This window comes from Acanthaster planci, linkage group LG05, assembly GCF_054643075.1.
Source record: "Acanthaster planci isolate LZ-2023a linkage group LG05, COTS_SCS, whole genome shotgun sequence".
In the NCBI taxonomy this organism is placed as follows: domain Eukaryota; kingdom Metazoa; phylum Echinodermata; class Asteroidea; order Valvatida; family Acanthasteridae; genus Acanthaster; species Acanthaster planci.
In genome coordinates this window covers 17,830,725-17,849,535 of record NC_141781.1, presented here as the reverse complement: position 1 = coordinate 17,849,535, position 18,811 = coordinate 17,830,725, and the positions used below count along the sequence as shown (strand labels likewise).

The 18,811-nt window shown below is 39.2% G+C and overlaps 1 protein-coding gene across 1 annotated transcript; it reads right to left on the bottom strand.

Moving 5' to 3' along the window:
- Window positions 1-141: 141 nt before the first annotated feature.
- Window positions 142-17,178, bottom strand: LOC147799141 (adiponectin receptor protein 1-like). Its single transcript, XM_087136714.1, is given in 8 exon segments — window positions 142-5,044; window positions 5,046-5,060; window positions 5,861-6,054; window positions 8,690-8,877; window positions 10,017-10,200; window positions 12,663-12,939; window positions 15,134-15,544; window positions 17,021-17,178. Coding segments are annotated over 7 exon segments (1,386 nt in total). The 5' UTR covers window positions 15,491-15,544; window positions 17,021-17,178; the 3' UTR covers window positions 142-4,873.
- Window positions 17,179-18,811: the final 1,633 nt, after the last annotated feature.

The following is an 18,811-nucleotide window of genomic DNA, read 5'->3' as shown; positions in this document are numbered from 1 at the left end:
GTGTGGACATCTTTTATTCACAAGTCTACACTAAGTATGTAAGGTTAGCGCACTGATGCATTTTGGTGTGAAACACTTTGTATGTATTCAATTCTGCCTAACACATAAGTCATTCCTTGAATAATAATGATACACCCTTAGTTTCATTTTCATATTTATCTTTATTTTACAATATTTCCACACACTTATTTTTCTATAGATTACAACCATAATAGTAATTCCATCGTGTCTGGCACCGATCAATTTTTACTTAATGCTGCAGAGAACTACATGTACATGGATGTAAAACCCACGACAGAATACTGATCAACCAATAGTGTGGCCTAAATCTGTCAAGTGGACACTCTTAAGTTCGTATCATGTCTCTACGTGATCAAGGGCTGTTGTTAAAAACCTGCATAAAATATATGGAAATATGAACCTTGTTAGTGGCACTTTGGTGTAACAGCGAAATCAATACAGAAATTCAACAACAGTTTCATTCTCCATTTTAGACTGAGACGTCCAATGCAGAAATCATGGAAATCATGGTCAAATCAACTTCCCTTTAACCCTGAGATCTGCCCTCATTTTCATTCAGTAATTCTGTCCTCAAATATCTTATTCAACAAAGTGGTACGCATTGGGGGGGAAAACGATCAACATTCCTCAAGTACACCATACATCACCTGCGTTTAAATTGATTCATAATTTCTGACACTATCCATTAAATACATGGAGTGATCTGAATTTGTTCCTATTGACTGTTAACCCTTTCAATGCCAAGACCCAGCTATATTGGCTAATGTGTCTTTTCATCTATTTGACCTTTATGGTTGTGAATTAAACAAGTTGCATACATCTGGACTTTAGACAGTGCAACAAAGAGATATCTACTCTAGATTTGGTGACCATGTGGATATCTTGTGTTGGTGGAAAAATCCTTCCAAACTCATGTAGTACACCTTCGTTACACTACATGACCCACAGTAGGCTACACCCTCACTCAACCGTCTAAAACAATATATACCGCTTAATTAACATTATCATAGTGTAGTCTGTATATCTGTACTGAAAGACTGCTTGCATAACTCTTGCAGATTTCCTACATGTGTCTTCCATTCAATTTAGCAATCTGCTCAATGCATACATTCCACACTTCTGAATATACATGTAATTATTTTCAAGACATGATACAATTCTATTATTATAGCTCTTTAATATTCAATCAAAAGCACTACTAACAAAAAGCAATCAATTACCTTTAATACAGTTAAACCAGGCTTCCAATTTCATCCTATTTCTTAAATCTCTGTAAGAGTAAAAAGTGCCAAAACCAAATGAAACCAATGCAGTGTGTATTTCAGCCATGGCAAATTAGCAAGCACGGTTGACTTTATACAGCATTTACCAACTCCTACACAACTTGTCTATCACCGGTACCCTTCAGAACAAACCAATCACACATCTTTCCTGGTGTTTTCTTGTTTAATGTCAAACCATCTAGACTTGCTGAATGTGTTATACATTATACTTTTTCTGTTTCACACCATAAAAATTGCAGCAACCCATGTGTTACATTTATTCAAACTTTCTGAAGTAATGTATCCACTCTGTAGATACAAATGTAACTGGTTGCTTTTAAACAACAATGGAATGTTTATTTAAATCTATTCTGGGGACATAAGACACTTTCCTCCACTTGCTCCTGTCCAGAAAGGAGTAAAATGGCTTATATATGAGGTAGAGTCAGATCATTTGTGTTGGAATTGTCCTGAGAGCTCTTACCATAGCTACAAGGTTACACATTCATGAAGAAACTGATCATTTTATGACAAATATGGATGCAACAAAAAGTATAGGTAACAAGCATTGAGTGTGTGACACTTCACAATGACATACATTATCCTTGGACGGTATTGCATTTTTTGAACACCACAATATGTATGATAAAAATACAACAATATTCACTGATATCGTGAGATTCTTTGCAGTGGGGTATTAAGTGTGCATCATCAAAAAGCAACTACTTCTGACTTCCAGTCGGACTCTAAAAGCTTCATGTACACCTAAACCACAAACACCATGATGGAGGGGGTGAAAGAACTTCCAAGGCTTTTGGCTGGTGGGTTGGCAGTTGTTCAAGTTTCATGTTGCTAAGTCCAAATGACAATGTAGATACTGATTGACACTGGACTTGTACCACAAAGGATGGAGTGAAATACAATGATATGGTGGATTTCCTTTATTTTCAAAGCATATTAGCAAGAGTACCATGGTATCAAAATTCTGTGCGGTATTTAACAGTATTTCAGTATATATGGACAACCAGCATGACAAGTCGGTATTTTTCAATATTGAAAAAAATACCGCCACTATTTGGTGATATAAAAATACAGCATGGCTTGAGGGGTACTATTGGGAATTACTGGTCCCGAGGTGTAGGTCAGCTGGGAATCACTGGTCCCGAGGTGTAGGTCAGCTGGGAATTACTGGTCCCGAGGTATAGGTCAGCTTGACTACCTGTAGTCAAGCTGACATACGCCTCGGGACCAGCAATTTCCACTACACTGTACATGTATTTTTCTGAAATAAACCATGCTGTAATTGTTTTACTACACTTCATAAATAGTGTACTCACAGAGGCCATCATTGTTTCTCAGCTGCTAAATTTCCATGTAATGATAATGGAGTGCAGATGTGCATAGAAACAGGGCTTTAATGGTCTGGTGCTGACATACGTTTTTGGTCTTTACTGTAATAGTCATTAGGATACAACTCCAGACTGGTTCTGTAAAGATTACATGACACAGACTACATATTTGCACGGCGGATTCCAGAGGGATGCTACCAGAAAAAACTACCGCATGGCAGTGAGGTGGATACTTACCGCTATGACGTCACCTGGTCACGTATCATTTCTACTTCCCAGACGTGAGGTGGAATTGGCCAATGACAAGCTCCGATTTGCTTGTGAATATTTATGAAGTGTAGTAATACTGTACCGTCCAAGCCTAACATACATAGCACTGTTACCATGTCAATGTCAGAAATGAGAACTATTTTCACCAGTTAGCTTCATGCACAAGTTTGAATTTCAACAATTCATAATTGCAAATAATATCAACGTAGACCAGAAACAAATTTGTAACACTAACATACTGCAGGATTATAAGATCAAGTCAAAAAAAAGATGTAAATGTATGGAGTTTTCAATGTAACATAACTTTGAAAGTGCCCCTGTAATATCATATATTGGTTTAACATGTGGCATGTCAATGTACAATCAAACCTCGTTAATAAGAGGTCCTTTGGACTTGGCAATAACATGTACCTTATTATAACGGGAACGATGTATTATCAGGAATGAAAACACAGGACTAGGACCTGAAATTTGTCTTGTTATAAGCAGAATCTCATGTCAGCAGTGCTCTCATTAACAAAGTTCAGCTGTATTGTATCATTAATATTTACATTTGTAAAGGCTCTATGACACACACCTTCAGTGACAGAGGTTACACACAGACTGATGAGCTCCCAGACAATTATTTGCGACCTGTATTTGTGTACTTTCATCAGACAGCAAATTCAGTGATTATCCAGTTGATTTGTTTATTGTTATCACAAAGATTGCCAGCTTTTTCTTCCTATATGTAGTTTAACAAATACTGGAAATGATTTCTGCAGTTCTGAACGCAGTAAAAGCACAAGGAAGAAAGATTGACCATTTGCTTATTACTAACTACAAATGACTGTCAAATGTTGAGATAGTTATGTGCATTTGAACTCCAATTTGAGATCCAGCTCAAAGTCTCTGGCTAGGATTTGATGAGGTCAAGACTCTTCCCAAATCAACCCCCCCCCGGGGTTCTGCAATATGAAAGGCAGACAGTATCTCAACAAGTGGTATCAAATAACCAAAAATGTATGGAATAAACACACACATTGTAATCTCCTAATGTCATGACTTTCCATGAGTGCATGTAGCGTAGCATTGCCAATATCCATGGAAATGAGCTTCAAACTTGGTAATTAAGTATTTCCACTGCCATTAAATCGTGTGTGAAATAAGTATCGTGAAATCAAAGTCAAAAGTCACAGAGGTGGTGACTGCAACTTGGTTGAGGGTTTCCCCTAATAACTAACAAACTTGGAACAAATTAAGAGATCCTGATGGTAACCTCCAAGAGCATTTTCTGGATGCCGACAAATTATGAAACGCCATTAGAATCTCAATTCTAATCCCAAACTTCATGATGTCCTGGCACACCTTACAAGTAAACTGCGCACTTTGAAATGAGGGAACTGTGTTAACATGTGAGTTTGGAATTTGAAGAATTATGGACAAAGGTGTTTCAGATGCCAGATTCTTACTTTCTTTGCACTTCAGGGCACAAAAGTACACAATAGTATGCAGCTAAGCAAATGAAGGGCAAATGTTCAAAGTGCACTGCAATGGGGATATGTGAGCCATCAATAATAAGAAACCAACATTATTGTTGAATGGATGTCACATGGTTTTCTAAATTTCTTCATTGTAAATAATCCTTAAAATGTCAACCAAATAATGCAAACAAACAGATTTTCCAGAGAGAAAATCCTGTATCAATTGTATGTATGAGGTATTCTGTAGGTATTTCCATCATCAGATCATGGCAACAAATTAGGCTCAAAAATAATCTAGTTTAACTGCATCACTACTTTTGTATGGATCTGAGCTTAACATTCTATTCCAAAATACCGCAAAAACTGTTACACTTCATACAATGAAAAAGAACACAAGATATTTATATTATGCTCAAACCATTATCATTTGGTATTAAATTCCTGGCCAAAAACCTATTCCCTCTTAAATTTCATGAAAATCTAAGACCTGAACATAATGCATTCAAGTTCACACATTTGGTACTGTTACATAAAGGTCATCACCTGTAAAAACATTTGTCTGCACCTCTTCATCAAGGATGTCCGAAGCACATGGTCCAAGTGATTCTCGGTATGAAGAGATCAAATTGAGTCCATGGTAGTGTACAAATGCTGCTGCCACAACCAGAACATGAAAAAAACTGGTGACTGTGAAACTGGGGAAAAAAGAATACTTAACCTAAACAAGAACGACAGGTCAATTGTTTGGCAGTTTTCAAGAACTCATTTTATTACAGAAACCTGAAGAACTAAAACTTTCCTCCCATGCCAAATTATCAGTTGTAATCATGTTTCCAAAGGAATGTAATTTTTCAATGGGGGCACATGAATGTGTACATTATATGTCCGTTTGGTTGCCAGAACGATTACCAATCTACTGACAACTCTACACAGGTGCATGTACATGCAGCAAATATGCTTTATATTGAAAGCCTTCAAAGCTTTGGAGTTAATGGCTCCAAAACTTTTTGCATGTGACTGGCTAGAGAATAATTTATGTAGCCCATGTTCTTGAAAACCTTTTTGAAACACTACACATAGAAATTACACCATTAACTCTGAACATGCGAGTTATGCTTTTCAAAGAGGATTCTCGTCTCATCTGAGTTGGTATTATACAATCATAGAATCAAAAGCCTAAAGATTAATTCCACACTGTCTGGTATTCCAGATTTTATTTTTACTAATGGTCTCTGCCAATCAGCAAGGGTTATGTACCTCATCATGGTGAACGCACTGTGAGAGCTCATTATACAAAGTAACTGGTTTCTTGGCAGATTTAATGAACAGCTGAGACAATGCCAATATTGCCATTTCAACGGCATGATGTGATGAGGGATTGTTTTACTATTAAAGGGACAACTACAACACTAGTTGGTAAAATGTCATTTGCCTTCAAGTAAGTTAACTTACAGACTGCAACTCTAATGTCCATAAATTCGGATTATTCTCTTACCCATATGTCACACTTGCCAGGGAAGAATCGCTCAGGTATACGCACAGCGTAAAAAATGGCTCCTGTGATGTACAAGCCTGCCATGAGAAGTATCCAACCAAATGCACAATTTTGGAAGGCTTCCACAAAACCACTGATGGCCAAGAAATGACAAGCAGGGATGATGGCACTCAACCCTAGACCTAAAAACAAACCTGTACACAAGAAGTAAATGACAGTCAATACAAAGGGTCCCTTGTTTTCCAGCTGCTTCTTAACTGAAGTATAACAAGTAACTTTGTAAACTTTTTGCCGCCTACATGTGCTCCATGAACACTCTTTGCCCCTTTCTTCCTCAAAGACAGATTAGGTTGAGCATACTAGATACTAAACAGGTTAGGTTGAGCATACTAGATACTAAACAGGTTAGGTTGAGCATACTAGATACTAAACAGGTTAGGTTGAGCATACTAGATACTAAACAGGTTAGGTTGAGCATACTAGATACTAAACAGGTTAGGTTGAGCATACTAGATACTAAACAGGTTAGGTTGAGCATACTAGATACTAAACAGGTTAGGTTGAGCATACTAGATACTAAACAGGTTAGGTTGAGCATACTAGATACTAAACAGGCTAGGTTGAGCATACATGTACTAGATACTAAACAGGCTAGGTTGAGCATACTAGATACTAAACAGGTTAGGTTGAGCATACTACATACTAAACAGGTTAGGTTGAGCATACTACATACTAAACAGGTTAGGTTGAGCATACTAGATACTAAACAGGCTAGGTTGAGCATACTAGATACTAAACAGGTTAGGTTGAGCATACTAGATACTAAACAGGTTAGGTTGAGCATACTAGATACTAAACAGGCTAGGTTGAGCATACTAGATACTAAACAGGTTAGGTTGAGCATACTAGATACTAAACAGGTTAGGTTGAGCATACTAGATACTAAACAGGTTAGGTTGAGCATACTAGATACTAAACAGGCTAGGTTGAGCATACTAGATACTAAACAGGTTAGGTTGAGCATACTAGATACTAAACAGGCTAGGTTGAGCATACTAGATACTAAACAGGCTAGGTTGAGCATACTAGATACTAAACAGGCTAGGTTGAGCATACTAGATACTAAACAGGCTAGGTTGAGCATACTAGATACTAAACAGGCTAGGTTGAGCATACTAGATACTAAACAGGCTAGGTTGAGCATACTAGACACTAAACAGGCTAGGTTGAGCATACTAGATACTAAACAGGCTAGGTTGAGCATACTAGATACTAAACAGGTTAGGTTGAGCATACTAGATACTAAACAGGTTAGGTTGAGCATACTAGATACTAAACAGGCTAGGTTGAGCATACTAGATACTAAACAGGTTAGGTTGAGCATACTAGATACTAAACAGGTTAGGTTGAGCATACTAGATACTAAACAGGCTAGGTTGAGCATACTAGATACTAAACAGGCTAGGTTGAGCATACTAGATACTAAACAGGCTAGGTTGAGCATACTAGATACTAAACAGGCTAGGTTGAGCATACTAGATACTAAACAGGCTAGGTTGAGCATACTAGATACTAAACAGGTTAGGTTGAGCATACTAGATACTAAACAGGTTAGGTTGAGCATACTAGATACTAAACAGGTTAGGTTGAGCATACTAGATACTAAACAGGTTAGGTTGAGCATACTAGATACTAAACAGGTTAGGTTGAGCATACTAGATACTAAACAGGTTAGGTTGAGCATACTAGATACTAAACAGGTTAGGTTGAGCATACTAGATACTAAACAGGTTAGGTTGAGCATACTAGATACTAAACAGGTTAGGTTGAGCATACTAGATACTAAACAGGTTAGGTTGAGCATACTAGATACTAAACAGGTTAGGTTGAGCATACTAGATACTAAACAGGCTAGGTTGAGCATACTAGATACTAAACAGGCTAGGTTGAGCATACTAGATACTAAACAGGCTAGTTGAGCATACTAGATACTAAACAGGCTAGGTTGAGCATACTAGATACTAAACAGGTTAGGTTGAGCATACTAGATACTAAACAGGTTAGGTTGAGCATACTAGATACTAAACAGGTTAGGTTGAGCATACTAGATACTAAACAGGTTAGGTTGAGCATACTAGATACTAAACAGGTTAGGTTGAGCATACTAGATACTAAACAGGTTAGGTTGAGCATACTAGATACTAAACAGGTTAGGTTGAGCATACTAGATACTAAACAGGTTAGGTTGAGCATACTAGATACTAAACAGGTTAGGTTGAGCATACTAGATACTAAACAGGTTAGGTTGAGCATACTAGATACTAAACAGGTTAGGTTGAGCATACTAGATACTAAACAGCTTAGGTTGATCATACTACATACTAACAGGTTAGGTTGAGCATACTAGATACTAAACAGGTTAGGCTGAGCATACTAGATACTAAACAGGTTAGGTTGAGCATACTAGATACTAAACAGGTTAGGTTGAGCATACTAGATACTAAACAGGTTAGGTTGAGCTAAACTTGCTATGCAAGTAACTTTACATGTAACATACATGGGTCTGTGAAGTTATACTTCAATCCAACAGATGTTTTTATTGAGGTCATTTATTGTTCAGGCTCTCACATACATGTAAATGTATGAGCCTACCTTTCACAGAAGAATGGATATTTCACATTGTGTGTAAGATAAATTTGTACAACATTCCTATCAAGATGACTGCAAGATATTATAAGCACAACGTTCTCAAAGGATCCGCAAAACAAAATGCTCTGCAGAATAAAAAAATGAAATCTGGATTTGCAACCAATTACAAACATACCATACCTGCCCGGAGAGCACGGAATTTCCTTGTGCTGAACTGGTCACGTAGAGCCACAATCATGCAGACCAGACCAAGAATCACAATCAGGGATATGTAGACATAGCGCAGAGTGCTTTGGCAATAGAAGCCAAAATATAGCCATGGAATGAAGGAACCAACTATCAGCAGAGAGATCCCTGAATAATCAAGTCTACACAAATACCAAAAATAGTTCACAATTCAAATGCATGCCAGCAACATGGGCATTAATATATACGGGTCATTCCATGAAGTTTGGGCACAGTTTGTGACAGCGTCCCTTGTTACATTGGTAACATTTATTGCCCGTTATTTTCACATTACAACAGATTAAGTCATTATTATTTGGCAAAGATGAAGCACACCACTACAAGAACCTAGCAAAATTTAGAACAATGTCAATTTAGAATCCACATGCAGGGAAAAAGATGTTTATTTTCACTGATGTAACAAGGGAAGCAGTCACAAACTGTGCCTGAACTTCGTGGAATGACCCATATCCATTACACAGGTTCCCAGCCCTATCTCGGTAGGCCCTACTTTGTCAGTCTCCAAAACTATCAGTGTCTTAGTTTAGTGACATTATTCAGAGGCAAGAGAACCACATCCAAATTCTACACATAATACTATACACATATTGCCATGCAACCAGGGGTCACACCACAAGAACAATGTTTTAAAAAATAAGCATGTTCAATGAAGAACTATCAATAAACCATGGTTTGACTAACTCTGATTTGAAAGCACACTAATCAGCAATAATTAGATAGGTCTGCTTGAGTACTTGGGGCCAGTTTATGCCCCTTGTGGGTTGGTTGCATCACTGGTTATCAGAAGCCAGGAATGTGAGCTGCTGTGATGGGATTGGTTATCACTCAATTGTTCAATTACCGATGTTTGCCTTTTATTTTAACATTAACCACTGGCCAGCAAATGGTCTTTGACCAAACTTGCTCAATGCTCAAGTGGCAGACAGCAGCTGGACAAAGTACTGCACATGTAGGAAATAGTACATGTCAAAAATCCCATTTAATCACGTGGTATCCAGTAGTCATAGATGTACCGGTAGTCCGTTTCCTTGTCAATGGGCTGTATACCAGTGAATAAGCCCCAAAAATGATCAACCAGTTGTAAAAACATATACCAGTATACATGCACTGGTAAATAAAACTGACTAGAACATCAAAATAAACCTGTGGATCACCTCCTGGAACATGTACATATATCATTCATTCCCACTGATGTTAAAACAAACACATATTCAAGGAACTTTATGTTCATTAAGAAACAAACCTTTACGTAAACACTTACTTGCTGAATAGTAGTGATGTTTTAGAAGAGTGGCAATAGACAGTATGGAACACCCAGGAGAAGAACAAGCAAAGGACAGCGCCAGTGAAGAAGGCCATGTAAACAACAATCTTCTCCCATTTCTCTTGGTCATTGATGGAAGCCACCAGGAAATAGATCATCAGGATAACAAATGCAATAAATCCTGGGAGTATAAAACAAAGAACACAGAATTCAAGTTAGGCAGGTTTGATTAATGATGATAGGGGGGCTAAGAGTAGATTGTGAATCCATTTCAACAGACCTTCAATGAGAATATGTTTCTTGAACCCAGTTGAGTTACAGTGTACATGTACAAAACAAGGACATGACAAGGACTTCCTGCTTTGAATAAACATGGACTAGCAGGTAAAGAAACAGACTACTGATCATTTACAAATACAATGTACATGCATGAGTACATGTACATGTAACCTTGAAAACAACACTTGAACAGAGGCTAACCTGTGGCCCTGCTATATGAAGTGTCGACTGTCGATGGATGTACATTGTACATGTACCAAGTACTAACTCACACAGCAACAAAGACACACAATGCATTCTTGGATGGGACTTAACATCTTAAGATGCAAGACCTCGACTGCTAGGGTGTTCAACTCTATTATTCATTTGACATTTTTATTTCAAAAGGTACCCCGCTGACCAATTACATGTACATGTACCATAATTTTCGGAATATCAGCCACCCGGTGTATAAGCCACTGCATTCAAAAATTGGCAAATTAAGATTTAAAGGTGGCGTTTAAGTCGCACAGGTGCATAATCCGCACCGCAGCACTGACAATCCAACCACGAAGGTCATCGTGCTGCATGCTGAAGTGCCAATACAGCTTGTACAGTACGTCAACTACATGTACACATGCAATCCTCATAAAAGTCATTTACCTGTTGCACACATAACTGTGCATGTGACATATTAACTTCTCTACTCTGTTGTGTCATCATGGACCTAGCCTAAATACAACCACACAGAACGTTGGCATTACCGGGCACAGTCCACATACATGCAGCTAACTTGTACATGTACCGGTATGTAGTCAACTTTACCTCTTGAGGAAAGACTAGCACAGGGGGTTACAGCAATTAATGCATTGACACCAACCCCAATAGAGCGCACGTGCGTGTGTGTTGTTTGATTCCGTTGCGTCGTCAAATGTACATGTACAGTATGTATACTCTACGTTTACCATATCGTGTGTTTACATGGTTGAGTTTTTGACAGCTAGCTAGGTACATGTAGCTTGCAATGAGGTAACCTTGCAGGGTAACATACAGTTACTATGTTCTACTCTCTCTTTTTTTCCCCATAAGCTAATGGTGCATGTAACTTTTCAGAAGTGCACGTAACCTTTTCAATTGCATGCACTCCTGGTGCAGGTAGAATATTTTTTCTAATTCAAAGCCGGGTTGCAGTTGGTATTCTCTATTGACATCAGTCTGCAAACTTCCACCCTTATTTGCATAATCATAAATATGCATTGCCACCCTAAGGAAACATAATTCACTGAAAACATCTAAAATAGCAATGATTGATTGGACATTTCATATTTTATATGTACAAAATTTTTAAAAGATTATGCAGAACCACTACCGATGACATCTGTTGCACTATCCAGGACATTTTGGTGCAAAAAGGTGTAAAGGTGTACAGTAGGATATAAAGTCCTGCTCTCACGTTTATCAGTAGATGGCGTAAGTTAAGGTGGAAATTAAAATGAACAAATATTGATGTATCAATAATATCAATATAAAAAACTGATATTTCAATATCAGCCAAGATACAATATCGACGATGCCTACATTCCATATATCATAAATATATATTTACATGTACATGCATGTTCATGTTTTCCGGCGTGTAAATGTAAATGTAAAATGTACATGTACATGTAGGGTTTTTTGGGGGGGCGGAGGCTTCTTCACATACATGTAGTTTCTTTTGTAATTTGCCTACAGGATGAAACTTATGTACCCAGAAAAGATCAAACCAGAAGAAACCACATGGCGTCATCAAGGTGAAACATACTGTTTAATCATAGTTCATTTGAATAGCTTGTTCCTTGAACTGTGACTGGACAGTGACTGGATGACTTACGTTTATGACTTAACTGCATTGGCCTTGTCAGGACTTGATGATGGTTGAACGATTTGACTTGTATAATCTCCTATTTGACAAACTGGTCTGTTTTCTAAATATGTCTCAATACCAGCATAATTCCATGACTGAAAACAAAATCATACATGTAGATGCAAACACTATGACAATGAAAACATATGTGTACAATGTCCATGTACATGTTAGCTGGTTATCATGGTTATGCTATGACAATTTCTGCATGTATGTGTGTACACCTCCGTATACATGTACACATGTACAAACCACATGTATTCTGGTATTCTTGCTCAGTGCTGTGGTTGTGCCCCTATAATACAACAAATACTCAAGGAACATGTAAGCTGTATTGATTCCATGTGCTTCAACAACTTTAGAGTAAAAGCATTTGTTTTTTGTAAAAAAACAACTGCTGCCATGGTTGCCCACGAATTCAGAAACAAGCTACATGTACTTGTATCTTCACATGAGGAAATCAGAACCTTGAATCTCACCAATCAGATGTGTCCAAATGTTCCCCGTCTCTGTATGGATTCTGAAGATGGAGCCAAAACAACTTTTGAAGGATGGGATCTGGGGGCGGTGGCCAAAGTGAAGAAAGTCATTGTCCTTGAGCCAATCAGGAAGGAGGTGATGATGGGTCACACGCCAGCGCCAGGCTGCTTCTTTCACTTTGCGTACAAAGCGTTCAGCTTGCTCTGCTGCAGTATGGGAGAAGCTTGGACCACCTGAATCAATGTCTGTCTCTTCCTCAACATGCTGCTTCTGCTGCTAACAAATTACATATGGGTACATGCACATATAACTTCAAGACATTTCGGTTATCCTCTTAAGAACTTTGAAAGGCATTTGTGACATCAACCCCAGCTCTTGGAACAGAATAAATTTTGGGTTCCATTAATCCTAGTAACTCTCATCGCCCCTTGCAATCCTTGAACATTTCCCAATTTCCATCCAGCAAGAAAACATGACATACACTATACTTTTGTTTTTACCCACTTCGCGGCGGGGCATTTATGAATGTTGATGATGCTGGGACGGGATAAGTTTCTGTTTTTTCTGTTTTCCAAATTGTTTAAAATTCATATCTTCATTTACTGGACACTTACACCCACACGAAGGTGTTTTCTACTCTGTTTTCTACTCTAATCTGTCTAACAGACAGCATCTATTGACACTGGAATATTTCAGTCAGGCCTGCAGCCTTGTAAAAAGAGCACAGAAAAAATGTTGGTAATGCCCAGCAGCCTGGTCTTTTGTTACGAGTATGGTCTTTTGTCACGAGTACGGTCTTTTGTCACAAGGCCCAGTTCCCTTTGTCCGATTTCAGAGACCCAGGCCACGCGTATAAAAAATATGTGTCCGGTACACCGGCAACACCAGCGGTAAGTGGTTAAAGGTTGTTCACACCCCATGAACCTTCCTTAATTCTGCAAACTCTTCCACACTGCATTGATTTGAAACTGAATTAATCACAGCTCATACTTAAGATACATAGTGTACATTTTTAGCTATCACTCCACATTCTTTCATACGACACTGGTCACAATTTACATTTTTCAGTTAGCAATGCTGTACCCACAATAGAAATTAACATTTTGCCATCCCACATCAAATGTTCATGTTTGTAAAATTAATGGCAGGCAGTGAACAACAAATGCATAAGTTATCAAAGAAACTTTAAGTTTATGAATGATGGTTTTTAAGGATTGAAGGTACTGCAATTTGTCAAAATTAGCAGATTTCGGGCTTTGTGATTTACACGTGTACTTTGTGTATCATTCCACAAACTTGTTTCATTTTTTGAGATCACTGCTGTGAGAAAAATTGAGAAAAGCACTGTTCATTATTTACCCTAGAAGCCAAGCTCGTGTAATTTGTCGAGCAAAAATCCATGGGCCACAGGATGCTCCTGAGTGCCTGTACAGTGCACAGGTGAGGTCAATCTGCAGACCGACTATGTGCGTCGTTTTTCCATGACTTTGCATAATACCAGTGGTTGGCAAGTTTACCTTATAGTCTGTATTTCCTCTTCAACAATGCAGTGTGGAGAATTTGTTGAATCAATAACATTCCGTCAGGCAGTGAAGTGACTGTTGTCACCAATCACTGCGTGACCACATTTTCATGTACACGTGCTGGTGCACATCGACGACACAGTCATTATTCGCTCTCCACACGTACATGTACGTACATGTACAGTAAGTCGGTCAACAACCGTCCACACACCATGAGTGCCCATCATAAACACTTTACAAAATAAACAAATCCTTGCATTTTGGGCATGAGAGTTACTGTTGTTGGAAAACAGAAAGCTCCGTATCTCGAAATTGGAGATTTTGTTCGAGAAAACCAGGCTTCGGTTCAAGAACGGCCATTGGACCATATCGTTATCTTAAGGGGTGATAACAAAATGATATACAGTACTCACTTGAGGTAAACTTTAAACAGTCCAAATTCTCCTTTAGACTGTAAGTTACTGGTACAGTTATGTGTACATGTGTATTTTGTTAATTAATGATTTTAGGCTTACCGAAAGCGTGTTGGCAGTTTGTACATTACCCGTTAACATACACATGTACATGTAGATTCTTCAGCTCAACGCTTCACACAGATTTTCGTTGCGCCCATTAATGGTTGCGGTATTTGAACAAACTGTATTTTCCAAAGATCGCCCGGATGGACAATCTTTGGATAAAATGTGAAATTTCTCTTTTCTCAGAAATGACAGTATTCCTGGCGGTAAGAATTCACCGACTGTCTGAAACTGCCATGCACTTACTTTACAGTAAGACATTTCAGGATAATTTAACAGTGCCATTGTTGAGATCACGAAAATCTTCCACCCACTGCCTTTGAATAAAAGTTTTACACTCAATATAATAGCTCAAACACCGTCCATACAATTCTTTCAAATGTTTTGCATGAATACTACAAAGTAAACATGGTGTGTACATGAAGATACCTGTTCCTGTGCATCAGCATTCTCTTGAGGAACAACCTCTTCTATTTCTGCAGGCTCATCTGAGGAAACCACATCAATTTCAAGCTCAGTTGGAATGGCAGCCGTCTCTTCAGGATTCAAGCTCTTCTCACAGTCACTCTCATCTGATGAGTCCGACGACTCCTCATCTGGGACAGACACCACACATTCCTCTTCGGTGGCCAGTGGCACATGTGACAACATGGTCTTAGCTTTGGCTTTTGCAGATCGAGTGACTGGTCTTGTTGTGGTGCTTGTGGCAACTCTTGAAACTGGTTTGGAATTCCCTACGGCTCGTTTCCGAAGCCAGTAGCTTCCATTCCTATTGCTGCGATTCATGCAAATTGGCTGTGTCCCATCAATGCATGTGGTTCAATTGTCTGAATTATTCATCTAAACAAGTAAGCAGAAAATTGTTGACTTGAAATAGATTCATGTACTATGTAAATATAATAAAATGCCTCACTAACATGACTAAACATTAATAGACTTGTATATTGTGCCCTAATCCAGTTTCATGTTAGTCCTTTTTTTTAACATCAGAATGAAACTGATACAAAATAAATCATACATCTACATGTAACTTCACCATTTGTGACCAAGTGAGTGGGTGGCCATGATATATTTGCACATATCTAATGACTTGCAGACCCACCCCCAGAACTCTAGGGTCAGACATCTGCCCTGCTCCCACGGGCATCAGACCCCACGGTTCTGGGGGTATCGCAGACCCAAGTTAAAGACCTCATTGCAGGCATTTTGGAGGTTTTTCAAAACGTCACAAGAATCCTTTTCAACTTGAAGGACCTTGCGCTACATATTACTACTTCTGGCTAGGTTACCTCCATTGTTACTCATACAGAGAACAATTAAGCCATGCATTCACAGTGCCTCAGCACTGTATGGTACATTGTCTTATCTATTGTATCTTATGGCTTCAGTGAACAATAAGGTCACATCCTCTTACAAGCGACAGGGCTGAATACTAAATTTACTACAACTAGTAATTTGTAGCATTATGTAGGGTTAGGGTTTAGGAAAAAAGTCCAAAACTGAACTAGTACATGTACATGCATGACATGTACAGTGTAGGCCCTAGGTCTGAATTCCATCACATGAAGAGGAATGCACCATGTCAATGTATGCACAGAATCACCAGATAAAATTTGCCACGGTATGTTGGCAAGATACAGTACATGTAGGCCTATTTTTCTTGGCTAACTAGGCCAATAAATTATACAAAGGCAAAGTTTCCCTACAGTGACCCAGCACTGTAGCAGTGCTTGGGAACCACTCAGTCACGTCAGTAGCACGTATTATTAATATTACATTAGCCATCTGGAAGCAACATTTCCAAAAAAGTCAAATTCAGTAGCGAAAATGTTGTGGTATTCACTGAGAAAACACGGCGCCGTGTCAAACACATACATGTAGGCCTAGTCCTACTACTAAGTCATGTAAGTAGTACATGATGTAGGCCACTGTTCTGCCCCAACTACAACATCAGTCCCAACTATAGTTGGGCCCTACCCAACTACAGCATAGAGGTCCGGTGTACAAGTGGCCAGCATGTGCCAAAGTCATATTGTTTATGTCATGTCATAGACAGATAGATGAAGTGCCATATTTTAGATCATTGTGTCAAGTGTGAGATGCATAAACTTGGTTAAGGTTGAAAAATGTTCTACAAAAATTGGTAGACAACAATGGTTGGGCCAGCCCAACTGCAGCACTACAGTTGGGATTGTCCCAGCTATAGTTAGGACAAACGCTACAGTTGGGGCGTAATAACACTACTCGTACTAGACCTACACATAGTAAAAAGTAGTACAGTCAGTAGGCCTACAAATTACAATCTACGTTATGTACATGTACACTTGCAGGACCACTGATGACACGGGTGAAGAAAGAAAAGCTTCATGACCAAAAATACATTGCTTCTTCCGTAGGAAAATTTATAAAGACTAAGACAGTAAGATTAGAATACTTCGTGCCATTCTGCAATGATAGCTTTTAAACTTTGGTTCGGCGACAAAATCCGAAAATAAATGCTATTTTTTTACCGGCTTCACTGTACTGCTTGATGTTATCTGAGTCTGACTTCATTTCATCATTTCAATGAACATTTGTACAGTGCATGTACATCCGGTGCGGCCGGCTGACTGTACTAATCCATAGCTGGTACTACGCAGCGTTCCTATATGTGTATTGTACGCGCGGTGCAACCTCGTCCCGTGGGCACGATCTTGCCACACCACGTAGGTACCCACCGCGCCTGCCGCGTACGCAGCCCATGGAGTCGAGGTTTGGTAGAGTGTCACGTCACGTTTGCATCCAGTACATCGTACATGTATTAACAGCACGACACGTAGTAACAATAACGAGCGTAGCTATTGGGCCGGGGACAGCGATTATTCATTGCGTCCAAAAGACTTGGCTGCGGCTGGCAATCACATAAGTAGAAGTCTTATTCACAGCCGTAGCCAATATTTTTGAGCGCTATTAAAATAATTCAGAAAACGTCATTCCATCGTTGCGTCATATCTAACTGTCTGTCAGGAGAGGTGACGCTGGGCAGGCATATTATCCCATATCCGAACATATCCGATACATTTCTCTTGTCTTGCATATGTTTTCTCTGTCCTTTGTGATTTTTACAGGATGTGAGATGATTACCCAAGCGACCTACGCCGTGATCAGACGCTGACTATACAGTATGCTGTTTGTGGCACGCAGGGCACCAGTCTGTGAGTGCCATTGATCTGCAACATACGCACGAACAACTTGGAACCATGGGAAAGTTCGACAAAACCACTAGTTAACTAGTGACAAGAATATAATATAAAATCAGTGCTCTGAAACATGTAATTTCCGAGCTTTCGGTAACTGAGTTCTTGAGGGCAAGCAGATTTTTTGCGTTCATTAAGAACGGAATCTTCAGTTCTTTATGAACGCAGAAAAATCCACATTTATTCCCCCGGATGCAGCGTCCCAAGTTCGAAAATGACACGCTGCTCCGGTTCCTTACGCTGCACATCGGATGACGCTATCCGCAGGATGCAGACGCTATACGTCACCTTAAGTAAGTAGAGGCGCGCATGTACAGTTTACCACAAAGAAGAATGCAGTAAACCGCATTACTGGTAATGCATGCACACTGCGCACATGTTCCGCGAAGCGGTCACCAAGGCGACGCTAGGTCTATATTTATGGGGTGGGGTGGGGTGGGATGGTATTCTATTCTATTCTTGTCAATATTCTGATCACGGTGCTACGCAGCCCTTCCATATTATTTTCTAGTTAACTCGTGGTTAGTTTGTGACGTACCTAGCGCAATGGAGGTGCGAACGACCGTCGTCAACCGTTGTCGGGTCATTACAGGTCGAATATGAGAAAAGGTGGCCGCAGGAAGGGCAACATAGCAAAAATAAAAGTGAAAATGGTCGTTTACTAGTGACGTACCGTTTTCCCAGAATTTTGCTCATAAAACGATTTATGGCAACCAACGATGCGACCAGCCTAGGCTGGTCGCGAATAGTTGACTAAATTAGTCCAACCATCTTCGACTAGCGTTCGATAAGAGTTAGTCGCGCACACGTGTTGGTTCACGCACTCGTTTTGTTGCTAATGCCTTTTAAACACATAACTGAGCGTGACGTA